At 43.9% G+C, this 24,759-nt stretch overlaps 1 protein-coding gene across 3 annotated transcripts in view; it reads right to left on the bottom strand.

Annotated features, from left to right (window-relative positions):
- Positions 1 to 2,164: 2,164 nt before the first annotated feature.
- Positions 2,165 to 24,759, bottom strand: part of LOC106572727 (cyclic AMP-dependent transcription factor ATF-7) — a 43,874-nt gene continuing 21,279 nt past the window's right edge. Inside the window, exons 3-12 of one of the 3 annotated variants that reach the window (XM_014147160.3) lie at positions 21,072 to 21,168; positions 19,053 to 19,183; positions 18,498 to 18,674; positions 16,055 to 16,242; positions 12,369 to 12,453; positions 11,945 to 12,058; positions 11,398 to 11,538; positions 8,916 to 9,104; positions 7,499 to 7,595; positions 2,165 to 6,687 (exon numbers count right to left, since the gene is read on the bottom strand). In XM_014147160.3, coding sequence (XP_014002635.1) covers positions 6,425 to 6,687; positions 7,499 to 7,595; positions 8,916 to 9,104; positions 11,398 to 11,538; positions 11,945 to 12,058; positions 12,369 to 12,453; positions 16,055 to 16,242; positions 18,498 to 18,674; positions 19,053 to 19,183; positions 21,072 to 21,168 — 1,482 coding nt within the window. In that variant the 3' untranslated portion in view covers positions 2,165 to 6,424. Of the gene's footprint in view, positions 6,688 to 7,498; positions 7,596 to 8,915; positions 9,105 to 11,397; positions 11,539 to 11,944; positions 12,059 to 12,368; positions 12,454 to 16,054; positions 16,243 to 18,497; positions 18,675 to 19,052; positions 19,184 to 21,056; positions 21,169 to 24,759 lie in introns of all 3 variants that reach the window. The other 2 variants (XM_014147161.3, XM_014147159.3) reach the window with 2 other exon arrangements.

Consider the following 24,759-nt stretch of genomic DNA (forward strand, 5'->3'; position numbering starts at 1 on the left):
GCAGTAGAGTAGAGGATAGAACAGTAGAGTATAGAACAGTAGAGGATAGAACAGTAGAGGATAGAGCAGTAGAGTAGAGGATAGAGCAGTAGAGTAGAGGACAGAACAGTAGAGTAGAGGATAGAACAGTAGAGTAGAGGACAGAGTAGTAGAGTAGAGGATAGAGCAGTAGAGTAGAGGATAGAGCAGTAGAGGATAGAACAGTAGAGGATAGAGTAGTAGAGTAGAGGATAGAACAGTAGAATAGAGGATAGAGCAGTAGAGTAGAGGATAGAGCAGGAGACTAGAGGGTAGAGCAGTAGATTAGAGGATAGAACAGTATAGTAGAGGATAGAGCAGTAGAGAATAGAACAGTAGAGTAGAGAATAGAACAGTAGAGTAGAGGATAGAACAGTAGAGTAGAGGATAGAACAGTAGACTAGAGGATAGAGTAGTAGAGGATAGAACAGTAGAGGATAGAACAGTAGAGTAGAGGATAGAGTAGTAGAGTAGAGGATAGAACAGTAGAGAAGAGGATAGAGCAGTAGAGTAGAGAATAGAACAGTAGAGTAGAGGATAGAACAGTAGAGGGTAGAGCAGTAGAGTAGAGGATAGAGCAGTAGAGTAGAGGATAGAACAGTAGAGTAGAGGATAGAGCAGTAGAGTAGAGGATAGAGTAGTAGACTAGAGGATAGAACAGTAGAGTAGAGGATAGAGCAGTAGAGTAGAGGATAGAACAGTAGAGTAGAGGATAGAGCAGTAGAGTATAGGATAGAACAGTAGAGGATAGAGTAGTAGAGTAGAGGATAGAACAGTAGAATAGTGGATAGAGTAGTAGAGTAGAGGATAGAGCAGTAGAGTAGAGGATAGAACAGTAGAATAGTGGATAGAGTAGTAGAGTAGAGGATAGAGCAGTAGAGTAGAGGATAGAGCAGGAGACTAGAGGGTAGAGCAGTAGAGAATAGAACAGTAGAGGATAGAACAGTAGAGTAGAGGATAGAACAGTAGAGTAGAGGATAGAACAGTAGAGGATAGAACAGTAGAGTAGAGGATAGAGTAGTAGAGGATAGAACAGTAGAGGATAGAACAGTAGAGGATAGAACAGTAGAGTAGAGGATAGAGTAAAGGATAGAACAGTAGAGTAGAGGATAGAGTAGTAGAGGATAGAACAGTAGAGGATAGAACAGTAGATTAGAGGATAGAGTAGTAGAGTAGAGGATAGAACAGTAGAATAGTGGATAGAACAGTAGAGGATAGAGTAGTAGACTAGAGGATAGAACAGTAGAGTAGAGAATAGAACAGTAGAGTAGAGAATAGAACAGTAGAGGATAGAGTAGTAGAGGATACGTTCTTCTACACCTGCGTTGCTTGCTGTTTGGGGTTTTAGGCTGGGTTTCTGTACAGCACTTTGAGATATCAGCTGATGTAAGTACATAAATACATTTGATTTGATATCGTAGTGTAGATGTACGGTCTATCGAATTGGGTCAGTATGGGGTGGTATAAAATGGGCATGCCTCCAACACCAGGGGGTTTCCGTTAGACTATTTTAAGGTGGCCACCCTGCTGATTCCATGGGTCACCTTAGAGAAAATATGAAAACAGTTGTCCAAAAAATGACTCCCTTATTCTGTTAGGAACGTAATCAATTGTGTTCCAGAAGTTAGCTAGTCGGGGTACATTTGGAAGGATCATTCAGGTGGCGGTGAAGGCTAAATGACGCGACGACGGACCACGCCAAGTAACCACAGTCTGTTTCTGAGTCAGGAAAACTCTTATCCTTCATGTTGACTATTGGCGCTCTCATTATTGTCCTCAGTAAATCGCTGATGCAGTTACAGATGGCACCGCATGGCAAGCATGCATTTAGTGATTACAAGGTAAGGACTGCACAGATTAGTTGGCCAAAGATCTTCAGTACAGGGAGGGATAGGCTACTGCAGAATTGAGAAATCATTTAAGTGACCATGTAACACACACACACACACTGAGCTGCACATCCTAACCTCCAGCCAAATGTTTGACCATATTAGACACATACTCCCCTTAGATTACAGACCCACAAACAAATCCAATCTTGATAAACTCCCACATCCATTGGGTGAAATACCAGTGATCCATCACAGCAGCAAGATGTATGACCTGTTACCACAAGAAAAGGTCAACCAGTGAAGAACAGACACCATTGTAAATACAACCCATATTTATTTTCCCCTTTTGTACTTCAACTATTAGCAAATCATTACAACACTATATACACAATGACATTCAAAATATCTGTAAACCTTTTGAACTTGAGTGTAATGTTTACTGGTCATTTTTGTTTATTTCACTTTTGTTTATTATCCATTTCACTTGCTTTGGCAATGTAAACATATGTTTCCCATGCCAATAAAGCCCCTTAAATTGAGATTGAAATGAATTGAGAGAGAGAGAATCTATTGTGTTAAATTGTCTGAATCAAATATTACAGAAACGTTTGATATCCATTAAGTTATTTTGTTTAATTAAAGCTGCAGCACGGTAAGTGTTCATCGTAGTTTCACTTAGACATGCATGGAAAAGTAAAATATATTCATATAGCCTAGTACAGATATGTACAGTACAATAAGGACAATTTCAAAAATGATCAGTCCAACAATTCTTTCATGGGAGTGTGAATGAAGAAAAATGTAAATACTAAGCAAATTGCAACTTTTACAATTGTCTTCTCATAGGTAAAATTGTTATTTCTTATACAATTCTGTTATTTGTTCACAACAACTGTTAATATTTTGAGAGGGGTAAAAAAAAAAAAAATGATTTCCATGAAAACAATGTAACAATAAGTTAAGTTGATTTGTGAGTAACAGGCAGTCCAGACAGAGCAGTTTCCAGCCATAGGATTAGAATCAGGATTCCAATTCTATGGTTCCGGCATAGTCCGACTGATACAAACAGCAAGTCTTTTTGATAGGAAATAACAAGACGACATTGATGTACTAAAACAAATACATTTCTATATCTTATCATTACAACACAAAAATATATAACAGAAGAAGCGTTTATCATGCCAGAGTATTTGTATATCGTCCTCGTGACAATAGCACGCAATTAAGAAAATACTGGAGGAAATGTTTTTGTTGTTGAGAAGAACAAAGTGCCAATGACAATTAACTGACATGAAATCTAAATAAAGTTTTGTTTTTTCCATTTCATATGAACAATCGTCTATTTATAAAGGGACAGCTAGCTAGTGCCAGCTCAGAGTACTACACAACGCCTGACAGGGTCACCATTGGTACGGTCACTGTAGGGTAGCATACCAAATCGCACCCTATTCCCTATATAGTACAGAGCCCTGGTCAAAAGTAGTGTAATAAAATGGGGAATAGGGTTTACCATTGGGACTGTAGTAGAATGACAAAGCGGTTCAGTCATGTGAGATATGTCAGTAGTTACTGAGTAGCAATCCTTGTTGGGCTGGTTTGCTGAACACAGATTGAATCTAGCTCTGGACTAAGAAGTACCTTCAATTGAGAATCTCCATTGAACATGTGTTTTAGTGTAGAACTAGGCTTAATCTGGATCCAGAAACAATCCCATTATGTATAACATACATTATCAAGACAAAAGAAGTAGCAAACTTTTGATGTTACTGAAAGAGAACCTGTATTCAGGACAAACCAAAGTTGACACAAAAACTAAAAAAGAAAACAAATAATGAATGATAAACCTGCATATTTTAGTGCATTTAGACATGCGTTTATGTTTTTGGGAACTGATACCCTAGTTATTTCTGCAGGATTAAACACTGCAAATGGTTACACATACATTAGATAGATGGTGGGGGAAGTTCTATACAAATACAAAACAACAAGATTAATCACTTGTTTAGGTGGTTTGTTTTCCTAAAAACAAAATGTCTAAAACTAAAATAGGGGGGAGATCCCTGAAAAATGTAAACTGTTCTGAGACTGCCATAGGAGTTCTGAAAGAATTTTCCTCAAAGTTCCATGTTCCATTTCCCATCCTTATGAGAGAAGGTGAAGGTGAAATTACTCCACTAGATGGCAGTGCACAACAATGGTAATGTGGTGAGATGCCATGGTGACATTTTACTCCTGATTTTTTAAGGCATCTACAATACGAAACATTCTCACCATGTAAAAAAGCTAATCAGTTGTTACCCATTGCTAATGGCTTTTCATTTCGGAAACATTTTTTTTCTTCCTAAGGCAGAACCAGAAGGTTTTCTTTTCTTCCTAAGGCAGAACCAGAAGGTTTTCTTTTCTTCCTAAGGCAGAACCAGAAGGTTTTTTTTTCTTCCTAAGGCAGAACCAGAAGGTTTTTTTTCTTCCTAAGGCAGAACCAGAAGGTTTTCTTTTCTTCCTAAGGCAGAACCAGAAGGTTTTCTTTTCTTCCTAAGGCAGAACCAGAAGGTTTTCTTTTCTTCCTAAGGCAGAACCAGAAGGTTTTCTTTTCTTCCTAAGGCAGAACCAGAAGGGTTTTTTCTTCCTAAGGCAGAACCAGAAGGGTTTTTTCTTCCTAAGGCAGAACCAGAAGGGTTTTTTCTTCCTAAGGCAGAACCAGAAGGTTTTTTTTCTTCCTAAGGCAGAACCAGAAGGTTTTTTTCTTCCTAAGGCAGAACCAGAAGGTTTTCTTTTCTTCCTAAGGCAGAACCAGAAGGTTTTTTCATGCAACCCAATCTGAGGAGGATGTCGGAGACATGGAAGTGATTTTTTAAGGCAAAATCGTTTTCAAACACAGTGTGTGTCTGTGTGTGTGTGTCTGAGTCTGAGTCCAGATGTGTCAGTGCTGTTTGTAAAAACACACACATGCACGCTCGGCTAAAGAGCAACATGGCTTTGTTTTGGATAGAGTCATTAATAAAGAACAGCCAGGTTTGTGTTCATTAGTGCACTCAATGGAAAACGTTTCATAATGTTTTGCAACAGCAAATGAAAATGAGCACGTGCCTTGTTGTTTCAGTCCGTTTTGTCCTGTTTGGTACCTAATGAACACGACCCGGGAGACTTAAGAGCAGCCCATCACGCTCCAGAAAGCAGCAAGGATGAAGCACTAACAGTACCACCCCGAGAAGGTTCAGAAAACAGACCAGGGTGACAAAGGCCAGTTAGAAAAAGCTTTCTATCAGATAAGATTTCATAAAAGATGGTAATGACATACATTTAGAAACAAATAAATACAAAAATTGCTTGGGAAAGAGGAAATGGTTTGACAGAGGGGAGGGGGTTGGATTTGTTTAGTCAGATGCAGTCCCGATGAAAAGCCTTTCTTTGAAAAACACTTAAGTGTATAAATCATTTGTAAATGAGTGTACACTAAATATATTATTTTTTAGCTTTCCGTTTCTGTCACACAGAAGATCATTTGGTTCTCTATGGCCCAAGCTACAAATAGTAATGTGCCGATAAAGTTGTAAAAAAAAGCTGCACAGGAATACAACAAAGACGCTAATATAAAAAGAAGTCAAATGCTACCAAACCAGATCTTGTTTTATCAGACCTTGAATCAACAAACTGCTTGATGTACATACATATACACACACACCCACTTTATAAAATGTATCATAAAGGGCTAAAAATGAGGTCAAGCTTTTTCGTGAACAACTGCGACAGATCCTCGAAATGAAATCGCTTACAAAACTGCTAGGGATTCAACAGACCAAATTGAAAATATTTTAGAGTATACAAAACTATTGCATCTATGGAGTTGGAGCTTCAATAACTATAACCCATTTTTGTGTGTGAATAAAACGTGTCAACATGTGCAGGAGAGCAAGGCCACAACCCCCTGTTACAATAGTATGGACCCCTGCAGTGATCAGGGCTTTGGTATATCACTTGATAAACAACAAACATGAATCAATTCAATGTTAAGCTGAGTATATGTGTCTGGTATGTGTCTGTTACCGTGTATTAGAGTCTGAGTGTCCGAGTTTATCACAATGACAGTTACGACACTCGGGACGATGCTATGCAGTCCTACAGTCCAGTGAAGTTCATAAGGGCTTGAGGGTGGCTTGAGGGTGAGGCAAGGCGAGAGGGTTGTAGGGGGATACGAGGGTGTTGAGTCCAGCCCCTGTATGTAGTCTATATATGGCATATTGAACAGAACAAGAAGCTCTTCCTCTTCTATTGTCCCAGTCCATTCCCAGAAAGCTGTTGTTGCTGAGCTCCAGCAAGGCTCCAGGCCTGACACAAAAGTGGCTGACACAAAATGGCCGCCACAGCACGGGCAGAGAGTAGAGGAGGGAGGATTGTATCATGTAACAACTACTCCTCTGCTCACCTGAGAAGGTTTCTTTGACTAGGAAGGCGTGACTTTTTTTTGAGTTGCTCTCTTCCTCCTCTACCCTCTCCTGTGCTCTCCTCCTGCCCGTGTAGGGTGGTGCCTGGTGCTGTGTGAGCCGTAGAGTCCCGGGCCTTGGTGTGTGATACGCTCATCTGGCAGAGTGGTGCGAATGTGTGGCCATGATGACGTGGGAGGAGGGTCCATCCCTCCCTCCATCCCTCTCTTCTCTCCTCTGCTGGTGCTGCTGGTGTTGACCCATCCTAGCCAGCACAGACATGGCCTCGGCAGCCGCCCGGGTACTTATGCCGTTGGGGCCCGAGGAAGGAGAGGGACTGGGCAGGGTGCTGTGCTGGATGACAGGTGCTGGGGAGCCGGTGGGCTCCGACAGATCTTTCATTATGCTGTCTTCTCCTACAGCACAGAGACAAGAGTTCCACGGATAACTTTACCAGTTTACATGGTAGAAAGAACAGAGGCACCAGAAACCACAACAAGCCATTTCAATCACTTAACCCCCATTAATGAAGACATTTAGCATATGTACTTACTGGCTCATTGGTTCTAACAAAGCCTTTTTCTTATTCCTACCATGGTGATCTAGTGATCTGACCGAGCCACTGACTAAGTCATATAGAGATCTGAACTAGCCACTGGCTAAGCCACGGTAGTGATCGGAACTAGCCACTGGCTAAGCCACGGTAGTGATCGGAACTAGCCACTGGCTAAGCCACGGTAGTGATCGGAACTAGCCACTGGCTAAGCCACGGTAGTGATCGGAACTAGCCACTGGCTAAGCCACGGTAGTGATCGGAACTAGCCACTGGCTAAGCCACGGTAGTGATCGGAACTAGCCACTGGCTAAGCCACGGTAGTGATCGGAACTAGCCACTGGCTAAGCCACGGTAGTGATCGGAACTAGCCACTGGCTAAGCCACGGTAGTGATCGGAACTAGCCACTGGCTAAGCCACGGTAGTGATCGGAACTAGCCACTGGCTAAGCCACGGTAGTGATCGGAACTAGCCACTGGCTAAGCCACGGTAGTGATCGGAACTAGCCACTGGCTAAGCCACGGTAGTGATCTGAACTAGACACTGGCTAAGCCACGGTAGTGATCTGAACTAACCAAAACACACTGACTATATAACGTTATACAATGCCTTGCATCCAACAGCATGAGCGGTTTCAGTGTGTTTTCTAGATGCCAGCAGCTAGCAGGCTCACCCATGCTCTTCTGTAGAGTGGTGACAGGGCAGTCCTTATGAGCCAGCAGCAGCTGTTTGAGATGAGCCACCTCGTTCCTCAGTAGAGACACCTCATTCTGAAGAGACACAGTAACACAATGAGTCAATACTATTATTATTAATAATTATAATAATGTTTTTTCACACCAATACACAAACAGAGAGGGGGTAACAATGGTCTGAAGTCACTGTTGATGAAGCAAACGAGAGTGATATATATTTGATGTTTTCTTTTGGGGACTGGGACAATGCACATCAATTAACATTGCTGTAAACGTGCCAGATTTAGCAAGCTGGCTAGTTTTCATCTGTAGTCCCTGGGCAGATGGATAAAAACATTTAAGAAAGAGGCATGGTATGCTCATCTCCAACGTATGGGGCAGGAATAAAGCATTGGGGACTGAATAGCAGCATTAAACTGTGTGTAATAAAGCATTGGGGACTGAATAGCAGCATTAAACTGTGTGTAATAAAGCATTGGGGACTGAATAGCAGCATTAAACTGTGTGTAATAAGCATTGGGGACTGAATAGCAGCATTAAACTGTGTGTAATAAAGCATTGGGGACTGAATAGCAGCATTAAACTGTGTGTAATAAAGCATTGGGGACTGAATAGCAGCATTAAACTGTGTGTAATAAAGCATTGGGGACTGAATAGCAGCATTAAACTGTGTGTAATAAAGCATTGGGGACTGAATAGCAGCATTAAACTGTGTGTAATAAAGCATTGGGGACTGAATAGCAGCATTAAACTGTGTGTAATAAAGCATTGGGGACTGAATAGCAGCATTAAACTGTGTGTAATAAAGCATTGGGGACTGAATAGCAGCATTAAACTGTGTGTAATAAAGCATTGGGGACTGAATAGCAGCATTAAACTGTGTGTAATAAAGCATTGGGGACTGAATAGCAGCATTAAACTGTGTGTAATAAAGCATTGGGGACTGAATAGCAGCATTAAACTGTGTGTAATAAAGCATTGGGGACTGAATAGCAGCATTAAACTGTGTGTAATAAAGCATTGGGGACTGAATAGCAGCATTAAACTGTGTGTAATAAAGCATTGGGGACTGAATAGCAGCATTAAACTGTGTGTAATAAAGCATTGGGGACTGAATAGCAGCATTAAACTGTGTGTAATAAAGCATTGGGGACTGAATAGCAGCATTAAACTGTGTGTAATAAAGCATTGGGGACTGAATAGCAGCATTAAACTGTGTGTGAGCTTTTCTTTTTTTCCTCTGACATGACTGTTTACATCATAGAGAAAGGCAAGGATAATGCTGAGACAGACTTGTCAAACTGGTCAATAGAAATATCTCAATGAGTGGGTGGCTGAAGAAAGGAGAGATGAGAGCAGAGTAGTGTGACCTTACATTCACTCACACACACTCACCGCCAGGGAGACGTTCATGGAGGAGAGCTCCTCGGCCTTCTTCTCCAGGGAGTTGACCCAGACTTTGCGTTTCTGTCGGCAGCGCGAGGCGGCTGCCCGGTTCCGCTCCAGGAAACGCTGTCGTCTATTGTCCGGGTCGTCCCCCGCTGCACGGCGCCGCCGACCACCGGTAGGCTGAGCCGGAGACACCTGGAGGGAATAGAGCCATAGAGTGAGGGTTTGAGTCATAGCAGCAGGCAGACAGGGGATGAGACTGAGGGGAGTGGGCTAGACAGATTGAGCACAACACTAGAAGTCTCAGAACAAGACTGATAAAAAAAAAGGCTTTTAGTGCCTAAATTATAATTTTACATTTTAAAGCCCCTCTACTGATGTCAATGAACCACGAGTCATGAAGATCCGAGTCAAGAAGGTTTTGATAATTGTCTTGTGGCCACAAAAGTAAGTGTCCATGTGTACTCTTTACAATTAACATACGTGTGTGTGTGTGTGTGTGTGTGTGTGTGTGTGTGTGTGGTGTGTGTGTGTGTGTGTGTGTGTGTGTGTGTGTGTGCGCGTATACTCATTTCGCCTAAGTGGAGATATTTTCTACCTCACCTGTGCTCATTTGAATTCCATTATGTCACTGTCACTTGTCCACTCAAACATTGTTGTCATCTATGACCCACCAGGTTCCCTTAGAGAGTTCCTCAATGAGCTTGACACCTTGGTAAGCTAATTTCCTGACGATGGCTCACCACTCATCATTCTGGGCAACTTCAATCTCCCGACGTCTGCCTTCGATTAATTTCTTTCCACCTCTTTCTTTCCCCTCCTTGCCTCATTTGACCTCACCAGTCCCACTCACACGGCAGGCATTACGCTCATCTTCCCCCTCCAGGTCTCTGATCACTATTTTGCTTCCTTTTTGGTCTCCCTTCCCTCCAACCCTACCCACTTAGCCCCTACAAAGATGGTCACGTGTCGTTGCAATCTTCGCTCTCTCTCCCCCACTATCCCATCATCTCTTCCTTCTGCTAAATTCTTCTCCCTCCTGATTCTGCCTCTTTGAACCTACTGTCCTCCCTTTCCACATCCTACGCCTCGCACTGTCCCCTTTCCTCCCGGTCGGCTCGGCCCTCCCCTCTGGCGCCGTGGCTGAGTGGCTCATTGTGAGCTTACAGGACAGGGCTAGGAACATGTTTTCCACCTTAATCCTCCACCTGCTCCCCCCTCCCTCTTTGCAGATGACTTTGTCAACCACTTTGAAAAGAAGGTTGACGACATCCTCTCATTCACTCAACCTATTGAGTCCATTGATCCCACTTACACAGAACTACCCTAAGCTTTGACCTCTTTCTCCAGATGAAATCCTGAGACTAGTGAGGTCCGGCCGCCTGACAATCTGCCCGCTCGACCTCATGCCTTCTCCAGACCATCAACACATCCCTGACCACTGGCTGTTTCCCCTTTGACTTTAAAATGGCCAGAGTGGCTCCCCTCCTCAAGAAACCAACACTCGAACTCTCTGATGTCAAAAACTATGACCGGTATCCCTTCTTTCTTTTCTTTCCAAAACACTTGACCATGCAGTCTTTCACTATCTCTCTCAGAACTAACTTCTTGACCCTAACCAGTCAGGCTTCAAGATGGGTCACTCAACTGAGACTGCTCTCTTCTGTGTCACGGAGGCCCTACGCACTGCCAAAGCTGACTCACTCTCCTCCTAGATCTATACGCTGCCATCGACACCATGAACCATCAGATTCTCCTCTACACCCTCTCAGACTGCAAAGAAACTTGGCGTGACCCTGGACAAAAACCTGTCATTCTCTGCAAAAACAAAAAGCAGGGACTTGCTCCTGCAGGTTCATGTGCTACAACATACGTAGAGTACAACCCTACCTGACGCAGGTCCTAATCCAGGCACTTGTCATCTCCCGTCTGGACTACTGCAACTCACTGTTGGTTGGGCTCCCCGCTTGTGCCATCAAATCCCTGCAACTTATCCAGAACGCCGCAGGCCACCTGGTGTTCAACCTTCCCAAGATCTCCCATGTCACCCTGCTCTTCCGCACACTCCACTGGCTTCCAGTCGAAGCGCGCTTCCATTACAAGACCATGCCTACGGAGCAGCAAAAGGAACTGCCATTCTCTCCCTACCTTCAGACTATGCTCAAACCCGATATCCCAACCTGAATACTACCAAGTTCTGCATCTCGTCTCTTGGCCCTCCAACCCCTACAGAAGGGAATCTCCCGCTCAGTCCAGTCAAAGTTTCTCTCGGTCCTGGCTTCACACAGAGTCCCTGTCCATCTTCTGAAAACATCTGAAACCACCCCCCCCCCCATCCACTGACTTTGCTGATAATTACTTAAGAAATGTTGTTGTCCCACCTAGCCATCTTAAGATGAATGCACTCTAAGTTGCTCTGGATAAGAGCGTCTGCTAAATTACTAAAATGGCTGTGCAGGGGAGGGTCCATGTCTCTATGTTGTCCTACCTGTGGCTGTGCGGGGGAGGGTGCGTCTGGGTGCTGCACCAATAGTTGGCTTTGCTCCATCCTCTGGGGGTGCATGGGGCTGCCGGCCACACCCCCCATCTGACCCCCTAAACTCTGCTGTGCTAGTGCTGCCTTCAGCCTCTACAGGAGACAAGACAACCAGGGAGGGCCATGTTAACATTAACCCCACACACAGAGACACACACCTGTCCATTCATGTTATCACTCCCAATGTACCTGCTTAAACACACCTGATTATGTATCTGATCTTTTCCTATACAAGCACTCAGAATGTTCATCAAAACTATTATTGGACTGCAGTCTCTGTCATGTGATGAACAAACAGAGAGTGGGAGGGAACAAACACTATAGGGAAGAAAAGAAAGAAAGAAAAAAGAGAGAAGGAAAGGTGAACCCAGAGAAAGGCAGAGCAAGACAGAGACAGAGAAAAGCAAGAAAGCGAGAGAGAGAGATGTCGAGTGAGAAAGAGCAAGAAAGCCAGAGCGACAGAAATAGAGAGAGACAGAAATAGAGAGAGAGATCTCACCATCTTGGCCTCAGAGTGTGTGGTGTACGCGGAGTGGGAGCCGCTGCTGCCGCCTCCCAGAGGAGGACCAGGGATGCCGGGAATGTTGGGCACCATGTGCATGGGCCGGGCCAGCTGGAGACAACACACACGCACTTTAACGACCTAGCTAGGTCGGAGCTCAGTCTGGCAAAGTGAGATACTACCTCAATGTCAGTATTTTCAAAGTGCTCCATATATGCTTCTATGTGAATCAATACACATTATAGACAACTAGTGCAAGCATACAATTTCATTATTTAAAAAAAAACTGGATCAACCTAGACTTTGACAGATGTTACTACTCCCTTAGCGAAGGTCAGCTTCCACGTCAATCAGAATTGGCAACAACCACCATTCCCAAACCAGACCAGGACAGACAGATGGGTGAAGGCAGGACACTTACAGAAATGACAGAGGGAATCTGCATAGGACCAGGCAGGAGCCCGTTGGTAAGGTGCATCATCACAGGGTAGTGGCCAGTGGGAGAGCTGCAGAAAAAAAGAGGTAGAGGGTTACTGGTGGAAGAAAAACATCTATTTAAAAAGCTTCATCTTGCCCTCTGATAGGGTAGGTGGAATTGACACCATATTGGACACACCTATCCAATCCTTTCAGATGTACAGAAGTGGCCTAGGGGGTAGGTATAGAGTTAGTTAGAGATCTATTCTTTGTATCTGTCCCATAATGGCGACTATGACAGGACTGGTGGATCCATTGAAGCCATCTCCATTATGAGGTAGTCCATTTTATTTTGTGTTTGAAAAAAGCAGGAAGCTTATAATGGTGATTTACAGACACCTGCAGTGCTGGAGTCCTGAACCAAATCCTGTGTGTCATTCATTTATTGTGGCCATGGCGGTGATACTGCTTAAAGCCATTTACAAACCAGGTAACCCAATTTGAAGGAGAAGCCAATACTAGAATCCCTCCCAACCCATAGGAATGCCCACAAAAGCTGACTACTTTAATATGGTGGAAGCCCTCAATGCAAAAACGGGTTACATCCAACTAGATCTCTCATAACTACATTGCCTTCAGAAATGATTCACATCCCTTGACTTTTTCCACATTTTGTTGTGTTACAGCCTGAATTTAAAATTGATTCAAATGTAGATTTCTTTGTCATGGGCCTACACACACACACACACACACAATGCCCCATAATGTCAAAGTGGAATTATGTTTTTACAAATTGATTAAAAATGAAAAGATGAAATGTCCCCTTTGATATGGCAAGCCGAAATAAGTTCAGGTGTAAAAATGTGCTTTACAAATCACAAAATATGTTGCATGGACTCACTGTGTGTGCAATAATACTGTTTAACATGATTTTTGAATGACTACCTCATCTCTGTACCAACACATACAGATAATTGCAAGGTCCCTCAGTCGAGCAGTGAGGTTTTCCAATGCCTCGCAAAGAAGGGCACCTATTGGTAGATGGGTAAAAATAAATAAATAAAGCAGACATTGAATATCCCTTTTAGCATGGTGAAGTGATTAATTACACTTTGGATGGTGTATCAATACACCCAGTCACTACAAAGATACAGACGTCCTTCCTAACTCAGTTTAGGGCTGTCCCCGACAAAAAACGAACAAAAAAAACAACAGGTCGGGGACAGAGTCGTCTGTTCTTTCAACTAATCTAAATAAATGTTTTTCCATATATAGACACATCCTATGTGTTTTAATCACATCAACTATATGCACCGAGCTTGTCTGATGCTTTAAGCACACTGTTTGATGAAATAATTAAGACACACAAATGAGGAGAGGGAGTCCGACCGCAATAGATTTGATTGTGCCAGGCCTGGCTCAGACTTGCTGTGTTGAAAAAAAAAAAGACAGTGAGTGTGTGTGACTAGCACCCATTGTCTCTCTCTCCTCCCTGCTGCAGCAACCACCACAGAACATCAATGTGCAAAGCACTGTCCGTGTTAATGAAGATGGAACATAATTACAGCCATTTCTGACTGAAATCCCTCATTTGTTTAGGAGAAAAACATTCCCTATTCCCTCAACCCTTGCTCTCTTTACGCGACATGTATGCATCGCATGCACTGACCTTAAATCACATCAATAAATTGGTCATAAACTCTGAACAATGTATCATGTGACAACAAAATGGATGCAGAGGACGTGACAAACTCGAAATGGGAGAATGTTTACTGGTTGCTCAGGAGGTAAAGGGGAAGTTAGTTGTGGAAAATACTGCAGATCAAGAAAAATAAAAGGTAAGGAGCAAGCGCTGTGTGCATATTATGTGTGCCAAACAGGTGCTGTTAGATTAATGTCATTTTTCTGACCGTTTGGAACAATGTAAACATTAAATACATTTTAAGCGTACTAGAGAGTCTGTTGTAATGTATTTTTTTTGTAAAGCCTTTATTACAACGAAGACTAAGTCACATTCATTCGTGAATACATTTTCCGAAACGGAAGGGTTTAGGCCTATTTATTGTTTATGCTAATTTTTCAACAGCCACTTTATTTTATTTTAAAACAAATGTTTGATTGCATTTCAGATCATGAATGACTCGTATGCTGTGTGATGAGATTAATGAATTAATGATAGATTGATACAGTAGCCTGTAGAAGTATTGAAATATAGTCCTCAGTAAGTTACGGTATTAAGACTAAACAGGATGCGCTCTTAGGCCTGCAGCTCGATGGTGGTTATATAAGGCTGCTATACCCTGCCTACTAAAGATAATGACATGACTTATTATTATAATAATGATGATCATAATAGTAATCATAATAATAAGAAGGAGATCAAGGAAAAAGGAGGGTTATTGTTATTATAAATATAATATTTCCTGACAATTTAAAACAGAGTAAACAATAAATAAATAATACCAGAGAGGCTGGTCTAACAACAAAAAAAAGTGTAAAGCCTTTATTACAGCAAAGCAAAGATTAAAAACAGCCCAAATTGGTGAAATTGTTTATCCAACATGTGGTTGCGTGAGGGTTGATGCTCACGGTATCAGTAGGCTAGTAAACAAACACTTAAACAGGTTAGAGAAGCAGGAACTGTCATATTTCAGTAGATATAAACACAGCAAAAATAGAAAATTCCCTTTTCAGGACCCTGTCTTTCAAAGATAATTCGTAAAAATCCAAATAACTTCACAGATCTTCATTGTAAAGGGTTTAAACACTGTTTCCCATGCTTGTTCAATGAACCATGAACAATTAATGAACATGCACCTGTGGAAGGGTTGTTAAGACACTAACAGCTTACAGATGGTAGGCAATTAAGGTCACAGTTATGAAAACTTAGGACACTAGAGGCCTTTCTACTGACTCTGAAAAACACCAAAAGATGCCCAGGGTCCCTGCTCATCTGTGTGAACGTGCCTTAGGCATGCTGCAAGGAGGCATGAGGACTGCAAATGTGGCCATGGCAATAAATTGCAATGTCCATACTGTGAGACGCCTAAGAGAGCTCTACGGACGCACTGCAGTACTTAATGCAGCTGGTGGCCACACCAGATACTGACTATTACATTATTCAATTTCTGCTAGTTACATGTCTGTGGAAACTTGTTCAGTTTATGTCTCAGTTGTTGAATCTTACTTTAATACAAATATTTACACATGTTAAGTTTGCTGAAAATAAAACGCAGTTGACAGTGAGAGGACGTTTCTTTTTTTGCTGAGTTTATATGGTTGATTTATAAAGCCAGGCACATTTAACAGTTAGGTTATTGATTATAGACCTAATTAAGATAAGGGCTGTTTTCTCGTCTCCTAACTCTGCTGCTGCCTTCACCGCATTGTTCTCAACACCAATATGCTGGTTAACTTTGCTATTATGCACATAGCAACATGGTCTAGAAAAAGGCACCAATTCAAAAGCGCACTTACGTGCTTCAGAACCACGACAGGCATGCTTGCAGCTTTACAGCAAAGAAAATGGCTTGTCTCTAGCCTAAACGGTTGTAAAAAGGATTGATGTAGGATTCAGCATATAAAAGCCATCTTTAACTGGAGCTCCAGGCCCCATGGAGGACTAGCCTGGGTCCAGATCTGAGCAGTCTTCAAATCTAGAACCAGGCTTGTGCAGGACCAGTCACTCACCCCAGCAGGGTGCGGTTGGAGGGTGGGGTGGGTGTGATGACAGAGGTGGGTGAAGGCATGGTGGGCTGCAGGGCATCAAAGCCCAAGTGGAGGGGCAGAGAGCCTGGTCTGGGACGCATAGGGAGGGCACCGTGCCTCACGATGGTGGGGGTGGGGGCCGAACTCAGCACTGACCTCGGGGGAGTGTCCTGAGAGAAGACAGGAGAGATTCTTAGTTCAACAACAGATGTTTAGTAGTGATAGATTCTTATTTTTCAGAGTAAATAACTCACGGACACTACAGAAGCTTAACCAAGTTTAATTCTTCCCAAAGGGTTGTTACAGCTGTATTCAGACAAAAAAAAACATTTCTCAACATCACAGGTGTATATATATCCCACTTTAGACACTCTTCCTTCTCTCCAATCCTTACATCTTATGGTTTAACCTGTTAGGGCTAGGGGGCAGTATTGACACGGCTGGATAAAAAAACATACCCGATTTAATCTGGTTACCACTCCTACCCAGTAACTAGAATATGCATATACTTATTACATATGGATAGAAAACACCCAAAATTTTCTAAAACTGTTTGAATGGTGTCTGTGAGTATAACAGAACTCATTTGGCAGGCAAAACCCTGAGACATTTTCTGACAGGAAGTGGATACCTGATGTGTTGTATTACCTTTAAACCTATCCCATTGAAAAACACAGGGGCTGAGGAATATTTTGGCACTTCCTATTGCTTCCACTAGATGTCACCAGCCTTTACAAAGTGTTTTGAGTCTTCTGGAGGGAGATCTGACCGAACAAGAGCCATGGAACGATGATGGCCCATTAGACACCTGGCGCGCGAGTTCATGTTGGGTACCCTCGTTCCAATACGTTATAAAAGAGTATGCATTCGTCCACCTTGAATATTATTCATGTTCTGGTTAAAAAAGGCCCTAATGATTTATGCTATACAACGTTTGACATGTTTGAACGAACGTAAATATATTTTTTCCCCTCGTTCATGACGAGAAGTCCGGCTGGCTTAGATCATGTGCTAACAAGACGGAGATTTTTGGACATAAATGATGAGCTTTTTTGAACAAAACTACATTCGTTATGGACCTGTGATACCTGGAAGTGACATCTGATGAAGAGAATCAAAGGTAATGGATTATTTACATAGTATTTTCGATTTTAGATCTCCCCAACATGACGTCTAGTCTGTATCGCAACGCGTATTTTTCTGGGCGCAGTGCTCAGATTATTGCAAAGTGTGATTTCCCAGTAAGGTTATTTTTAAATCTGGCAAGTTGATTGCGTTCAAGAGATGTAAATCTATAATTCTTTAAATGACAATATAATATTTTACCAATGTTTTCTAATTTTAATTATTTAATTTGTGACGCTGACTTGACTGCCGGTTATTGGAGGGAAACGATTTCCTCAACATCAATGCCATAGTAAAACGCTGTTTTTGGATATAAATATGAACTTGATAGAACTAAAAATGCATGCATTGTCTAACATAATGTCCTAGGAGTGTCATCTGATGGAGATTGTAAAAGGTTAGTGCATCATTTTAGCTGGTTTTATGGTTTTGGTGACCCTGTCTTTGACTTGACAAAACATTACACACAACTCTTGTAAATGTACTGTCCTAACATACTCTAAATTTATGCTTTCGCCGTAAAACCTTTTTGAAATCGTAAAACGTGGTTAGATTAAGGAGATGTTTATCTTTCAAAGGGTGTAAAATAGTTGTATGTTTGAAAAATTTGAATTTTGACATTTATTTGGATTCAAATTTGCCGCTCTTGAAATGCACCTGCTGTTGATGGAGTGCACCACGGGTGGCACGCTAGCGTCCCACCTAGCCCATAGAGGTTAACAGGAAGAGGGTAACAGGATACTAAACCCTTATAACTCCCTTCAGGGGATCTGACCTGACCTCCTGACCTCAACCCCTCCTTCACCTAGTCCACAGATGTCCATCTGCTTCCCCATAGCAATCCTGTGATCTCCTCCGTCCACCCAGCACATTCCACAGCCATTCTGTCTTTCTACAGATCTCACTCCTTAATATACTATGCTCTGATCTATCATGTGTTTAATATCCCAATGTTCAAAGTTTAGAATCCAACAGTAGAAGGTCAATTCTAGGTTTAATACAGCCCCAATGCATTGTGGATTGTTTCTTGATAGCTCGTAGACATAGTAAAGGTGGAGTACAGCAAGTTGTTTGCCGATCCTGTCAGACGCTCCCCATCAACAAACCACAGTGCCCATCCATCCTGGTCTCGCACACCTACCGTTCCTCTGGCCCTCCTCGGTCCCCTACCTTTCGGTGTGACTGTAGGGACATGACTGGCATGTCAACCCATAACTCTAATCCTAAACTAACCAGAACCAACTTGGTAATTCAACATGGGTTTGCTGGTCAGTCATGTCCCCTAAGTTTTGACCCCTACCTTTCCTCGTCTCACCATGGCATCCCTGCTGCTATCTGACATGCTGGAGAAGGAATCAGGACTTCCTGGTGGGGAAGAGTCAACCTCCACAGGCTCCTCCTCCTTCACCTTCATGGCTTCTGCTGATGGTGTCTGCAGGCTCATGTGTAGGGCCACCTCTCTGTGGGGGGCAGGCAGCTGGAGGGGAGGGAGGGAGGTAGGGAGGGAAAGGAGACAGACACTATAAAGCACAGCAGAGATAGGAAGGGGCCATGTGACCGACTGGATTTCGATCCTGGTCTTCTGCGTGCAACACCACTGCGTTCTGAACAAAAGCCTAGACCTACTGCCAGTCTTCAGGTCTCAGATACAGAACCTAAGTCAGGCAAACATGGTCTGTGGAACCACCTCAGTTCTACAATATGATAATATTATGCCATTTAGCAGAAGCTTTATCCAAAGCAGTCTTGTGTGCATACATTTTACATATGTGTGGTCCCGGGAATCAAACCCACTATCCTGACGTTGCAAACCCCATGCTCTACCAACTAAGAGGACCAAGTGATTTCTACTCACAGGGTTCTTGGCCCGCTTGTCGTCGTCCTCCTGGGCCTTCCTGAACTCCTCAGCGAAGGAGCTAGCCAGCTCGTTGAACAGCCCCACCTCCTCACAGTTCTTCAGGAAGCGAGTGGGAGTTGGGGTCTGGTCTGGAACAGGAGGAAGAGAAACACAGAGAGAAATGTCTATTTTAGAAAATATCACCTTTTTTCAAAGTCCTTGGGTTAATGTTTTATTCCAACACTTTGGCATAGAGATTTAAACATCAAATTAATCCAATATTCAACTAATCTCAGCAAAAAAAGAAACGTCCTCTCACTGTCAACTGCGTTTATTTTTTAGCAAACTTAACATGTGTAAATATTTGTATGAACATAACAAGATTCAACAACAGACATAAACTGAACAAGTTCCACAGACATATGACTAACAGAAATTGAATAATGTGTCCCTGAACAAAGGGCGGGTCAAAATCAAAAGTAACAGTCAGTATAATGTTCCCGGACATTTCTGGGGGGAATGGCCCTAGCCCTCACCCTCCGATCCAACAGGTTCCAGTCATACTCAATGGGATGGAGATCCGGGCTCTTCGCTGGCCATGGCAGAACACTGACATTCCTGTCTTGCAGGAAATCACACACAGAATGAGCAGTATGACTGGTGGCATTGCCATGCTGGAGGGTCATGTCAGGATGAGCCTGCAGGAAGGGTACCACATGAGGGAGGAGGATGTCTTCCCTGTAACGCACAGCATTGAGATTGCCTGCAATGACAACAAGCTCAGTCCGATGATGCTGTGACACACCGCCCCAGACCATGACGGACCCTCCACCTCCAAATCGATCCCGCTCCAGAGTACAGTCAAACAAGTCTGTGGTTGTTTGAGAGAACAATCTCTATTTAGCGGACGGCTACAACAGGAGTTTCAGTGTCTGATAATATATGCATGGGAAAATACTCCTACTGAACTGAATGGGAACACTTGTTGTAGGGATTGCATTTGTAAGGGAAAACACAGTAACATGCCATAGGACGTATCCATTACAACTAATTACAACTGTAACGCTCATTCCTTCAACTATAAACGCGAATCCAACCATCACCCCTGGTGAGACAAAACTGCGACTCGTCAGTGAAGAGCACTTTTTGCCAGTCCCGTCTGGTCCAGCGACGGTGGCATTGTGCCCATTGGCGACATTGTTGCGGGTGATGTCTTACAACAGGCCTACAAGCCCTCAGTCCAGCCTCTCTCAGCCTATTGCGGACACTCTGAGCACTGATGGAGGGATTGTGCGTTCATGGTGTAACTCGGGCAGTTGTTGTTGCCATCTTGTACCTGTCCCGTAGGTGTGATGTTCGGATGTACCGATCCTGTGCAGGTGTTGTTACACGTGGTCTGCCACTGCAAGGACGATCAGCTGTCCGTCCTGTCTCCCTGTAGCGCTGTCTTAGACGGACATTGCAATTTATTGCCCTGGCCACATCTGCAGTCCTCATGCCTCCTTGCAGCATGCCTAAGGCACGTTCACACAGATGAGCAGGGACCCTGGGCATCTTTCTTTTGGTGTTTTTCAGCGTCAGTAGAAAGGCCTCTTTAGTGTCCTTAGTTTTCATAACTGTGACCTTAATTGCCTACCGTCTGTAAGCTGTTAGTGTCTTCACGACCGTTCCAAAGGTGCATGTTCATTAATTGTTTATGGTTGTTTGAACAAGCATGGGAAACAATGTTCAAACACTTTACAATGAAGATCTGTCAAGTTTTGCGGATTTTTACGAATTATCTTTGAAAGACAGGGTCCTGAAAAAGGGACGTTTCTTTTTTTGCTGAGTTTACTAATAGGTCAACCACTAAAGGTCTTCAGAGAAGTCAAACTTAACAGGTGGGGACATCAGTGATCCTATATCTGTCTAAAATGTTCTGGTAATTACGACTGACATGTGGGTACTCAACAACTGACAAAAGTACCAAATTAAAGAGGTGCCAGAACAGTAGAGTAATAAAGTGAAATATTTTAGACTCACTAGGAGAACCAGTACCTTGGATAATGACAGAGTCTGTCCTGGCAGGGCCAAACTTTAGACTCATCTCATGCTTGTGTTTGTGTACAGCCAGGTGGTCCTCGTTGGTAAACCTCTGGAGAGAGGGTGGGAGGGAGAGAAAGAAAGGGAGAAAAGAGGGAAAGGAGGAGAGGGAGGGGTGGGGAGAGAGGAGAGTTAATGTCACACACACACCAATTAGGGCCAGAAAGCATCTTAACCTCAATAGAAGATGTCACAGAATCCAATACATTTGACTGGCTATTTTATGGATAACACATACTGTATAATTTTGGGTTGCACGACAAAGAATATCCATGTATACAATACACTAGGATTTGTGTAATGCAGCCCTTTTTAGACTCTTTTAGCCGTAAGCGACACAGGCCTAAATGTCTAGGAAATGGCATTATCGACCCGACGCTACACACACAGTGGCACAAAATGCTGGATGGTGACAGTGTGTGAAAACACATTGAGCCAACAGCTTGCCATGCTCATAGTTAGGGAGGTGGCAGGTTAGGGTTAGGAAAGTGGCAGGTTAGGGTTAGGAAAGTGGCAGGCTAGGATTAGGGAAGGCAGATTAGGATTAGGGAAGTGGCAGGCTAGGGTTAGGGTTAGGGAAGTGGCAGGCTAGGGTTAGGGAAGTGGCAGGCTAGGGTTAGGGAAGTGGCAGGCTAGGGTTAGGGAAGTGGCAGGCTAGGGTTAGGGTTAGGGAAGTGGCAGGCTAGGATTAGGGTTAGGGAAGTGGCAGGCTAGGATTAGGGTTAGGGAAGTGGCAGGCTAGGATTAGGGTTAGGGAAGTGGCAGGCTAGGATTAAGGTTAGGGAAGTGGCAGGCTAGGATTAGGGTTAGGGAAGTGGCAGGCTAGGATTAGGGTTAGGGAAGTGGCAGGCTAGGATTAAGGAAGTGGCAGGCTAGGGAAGTGTCAGGCTAGGATTAGGGAGGTGGCAGGTTATGGCTAGGGAGGTGGCAGGTTAGGGAGGCCTCATCTAGGGCTAGGGAGGTGGCAGGCTAGGGCTAGGGAGGCCTCATCTAGGGCTAGGGAGGTGGCAGGCTAGGGAGGCCTCATCTAGGGCTAGGGAGGTGGCAGGCTAGGGAGGCCTCATCTAGGGCTAGGGAGGTGGCAGGCTAGGGAGGCCTCATCTAGGGCTAGGGAGGTGGCAGGCTAGGGAGGCCTCATCTAGGGCTAGGGAGGTGGCAGGCTAGGGAGGCCTCATCTAGGGCTAGGGAGGTGGCAGGCTAGGGAGGCCTCATCTAGGGCTAGGGAGGTGGCAGGCTAGGGCTAGGGAGGTGGCAGGTTAGGGAGGCCTCATCTAGGGCTAGGGAGGTGGCAGGCTAGGGAGGCCTCATCTAGGGCTAGGGAGGTGGCAGGCTAGGGAGGCCTCATCTAGGGCTAGGGAGGTGGCAGGCTAGGGAGGCCTCATCTAGGGCTAGGGAGGTGGCAGGCTAGGGAGGCCTCATCTAGGGCTAGGGAGGTGGCAGGCTAGGGAGGCCTCATCTAGGGCTAGGGAGGTGGCAGGCTAGGGCTAGGGAGGTGGCAGGCTAGGGATATGGCAGGTCAGGGCTATCATTTGTAAGACGTATGGCCAACTGAACAAGTAGCCTAGTGCACCAGTATGTGTTTATCGAAGGGATTCGTCCTTCTCTGCTTGCAACACATCTGCAGAAGTATGCCAACCAACCACTCACACCAAGCTGTTACAATAGTCTTCCTCTGTCAGTCTTTCAGCCAAGCACACCAAGCTGTTACAATAGTCTTCCTCTGTCAGTCTTTCAGCCAAGCACACCAAGCTGTTACAATAGTCTTCCTCTGTCAGTCTTTCAGCCAAGCACACCAAGGTGCTACAATAGTCTTCCTCTGTCAGTCTTTCAGCCAAGCACACCAAGCTGTTACAATAGTCTTCCTCTGTCAGTCTTTCAGCCAAGCACACCAAGCTGTTACAATAGTCTTCCTCTGTCAGTCTTTCAGCCAAGCACACCAAGCTGTTACAATAGTCTTCCTCTGTCAGTCTTTCAGCCAAGCACACCAAGCTGTTACAATAGTCTTCCTCTGTCAGTCTTTCAGCCAAGCACACCAAGCTGTTACAATAGTCTTCCTCTGTCAGTCTTTCAGCCAAGCACACCAAGCTGTTACAATAGTCTTCCTCTGTCAGTCTTTCAGCCAAGCACACCAAGCTGTTACAATAGTCTTCCTCTGTCAGTCTTTCAGCCAAGCACACCAAGCTGTTACAATAGTCTTCCTCTGTCAGTCTTTCAGCCAAGCACACCAAGCTGTTACAATAGTCTTCCTCTGTCAGTCTTTCAGCCAAGCACACCAAGCTGTTACAATAGTCTTCCTCTCTCAGTCTTTCAGCCAAGCACACCAAGCTGTTACAATAGTCTTCCTCTGCCAGTCTTTCAGCCAAGCACACCAAGCTGTTACAATAGTCTTCCTCTGTCAGTCTTTCAGCCAAGCACACCAAGCTGTTACAATAGTCTTCCTCTGTCAGTCTTTCAGCCAAGCACACCAAGCTGTTACAATAGTCTTCCTCTGTCAGTCTTTCAGCCAAGCACACCAAGCTGTTACAATAGTCTTCCTCTGTCAGTCTTTCAGCCAAGCACACCAAGCTGTTACAATAGTCTTCCTCTGTCAGTCTTTCAGCCAAGCACACCAAGCTGTTACAATAGTCTTCCTCTGTCAGTCTTTCAGCCAAGCACACCAAGCTGTTACAATAGTCTTCCTCTGTCAGTCTTTCAGCCAAGCACACCAAGCTGTTACAATAGTCTTCCTCTGTCAGTCTTTCAGCCAAGCACACCAAGCTGTTACAATAGTCTTCCTCTGTCAGTCTTTCAGCCAAGCACACCAAGCTGTTACAATAGTCTTCCTCTGTCAGTCTTTCAGCCAAGCACACCAAGCTGTTACAATAGTCTTCCTCTGTTTGTTCTCTTCCCTTTTGGAGTTGCTTTAATTTAGTTTTAGTTTACGGAAGTAGATAAAAAATTTTAAAAAACTCAAACCATTGCAAAACTTTCATTGTATCCTGATGAATACAACCCAAATGGTGCCCTATTCTATATTTAGTGCACTACTTTTTTTCTGGTCAAAAGTAGTGCCGTTGCACTATATAGGGTGCGATTTAGGATCCTCCATCTTCTTCTGCATGAAGTCTATTTCTGGCTGTGTCAGTGTCACAGTTATACGTTCAGTCGCGAGAGAGAGAGGGAGAAGAGAGGGAGGAGAGAGAGAAAGAGAAAGAGTTAGAGCGGAAGAGAGAGAGCAGAGCAGAGGGGGAGAGAGAGAGAAGAGCACCAAGTGAAAACACTGTCAGGAGCATATTTGTAGCCAGTACCAGCTAGCGGCAGTATCACCAATACAAGTCTCATGGGCTGATAGTATCTTTCCTATGACCAAGATGACTGGGTCGGGCTAGGGGAAACAATCTCAAATCAATCTCCCTTATTGTACATATCTACTAGAGGTCTTCACGAATCAACCTGTACCCGACTATCCCAGTCCCGATCCGGGACCCGAGTAAGTCCGGAACCATAATTCTAAATACTGTCACGGATCTGATATGACGTCACGGGTCTGGAGAATATGTTACTTTAACGGACCTGTCAGGAAGGGCCCGTACAGATCCCAACGTGACTCCTGCAGTAGAGAGAGAAATTGTATAATATATGCTGCTCCTCTTCCTTTTCACCA

Source organism: Salmo salar, chromosome 15, assembly GCF_965601325.2.
Source record: "Salmo salar chromosome 15, fSalSal1, whole genome shotgun sequence".
Classification (NCBI taxonomy): domain Eukaryota; kingdom Metazoa; phylum Chordata; class Actinopteri; order Salmoniformes; family Salmonidae; genus Salmo; species Salmo salar.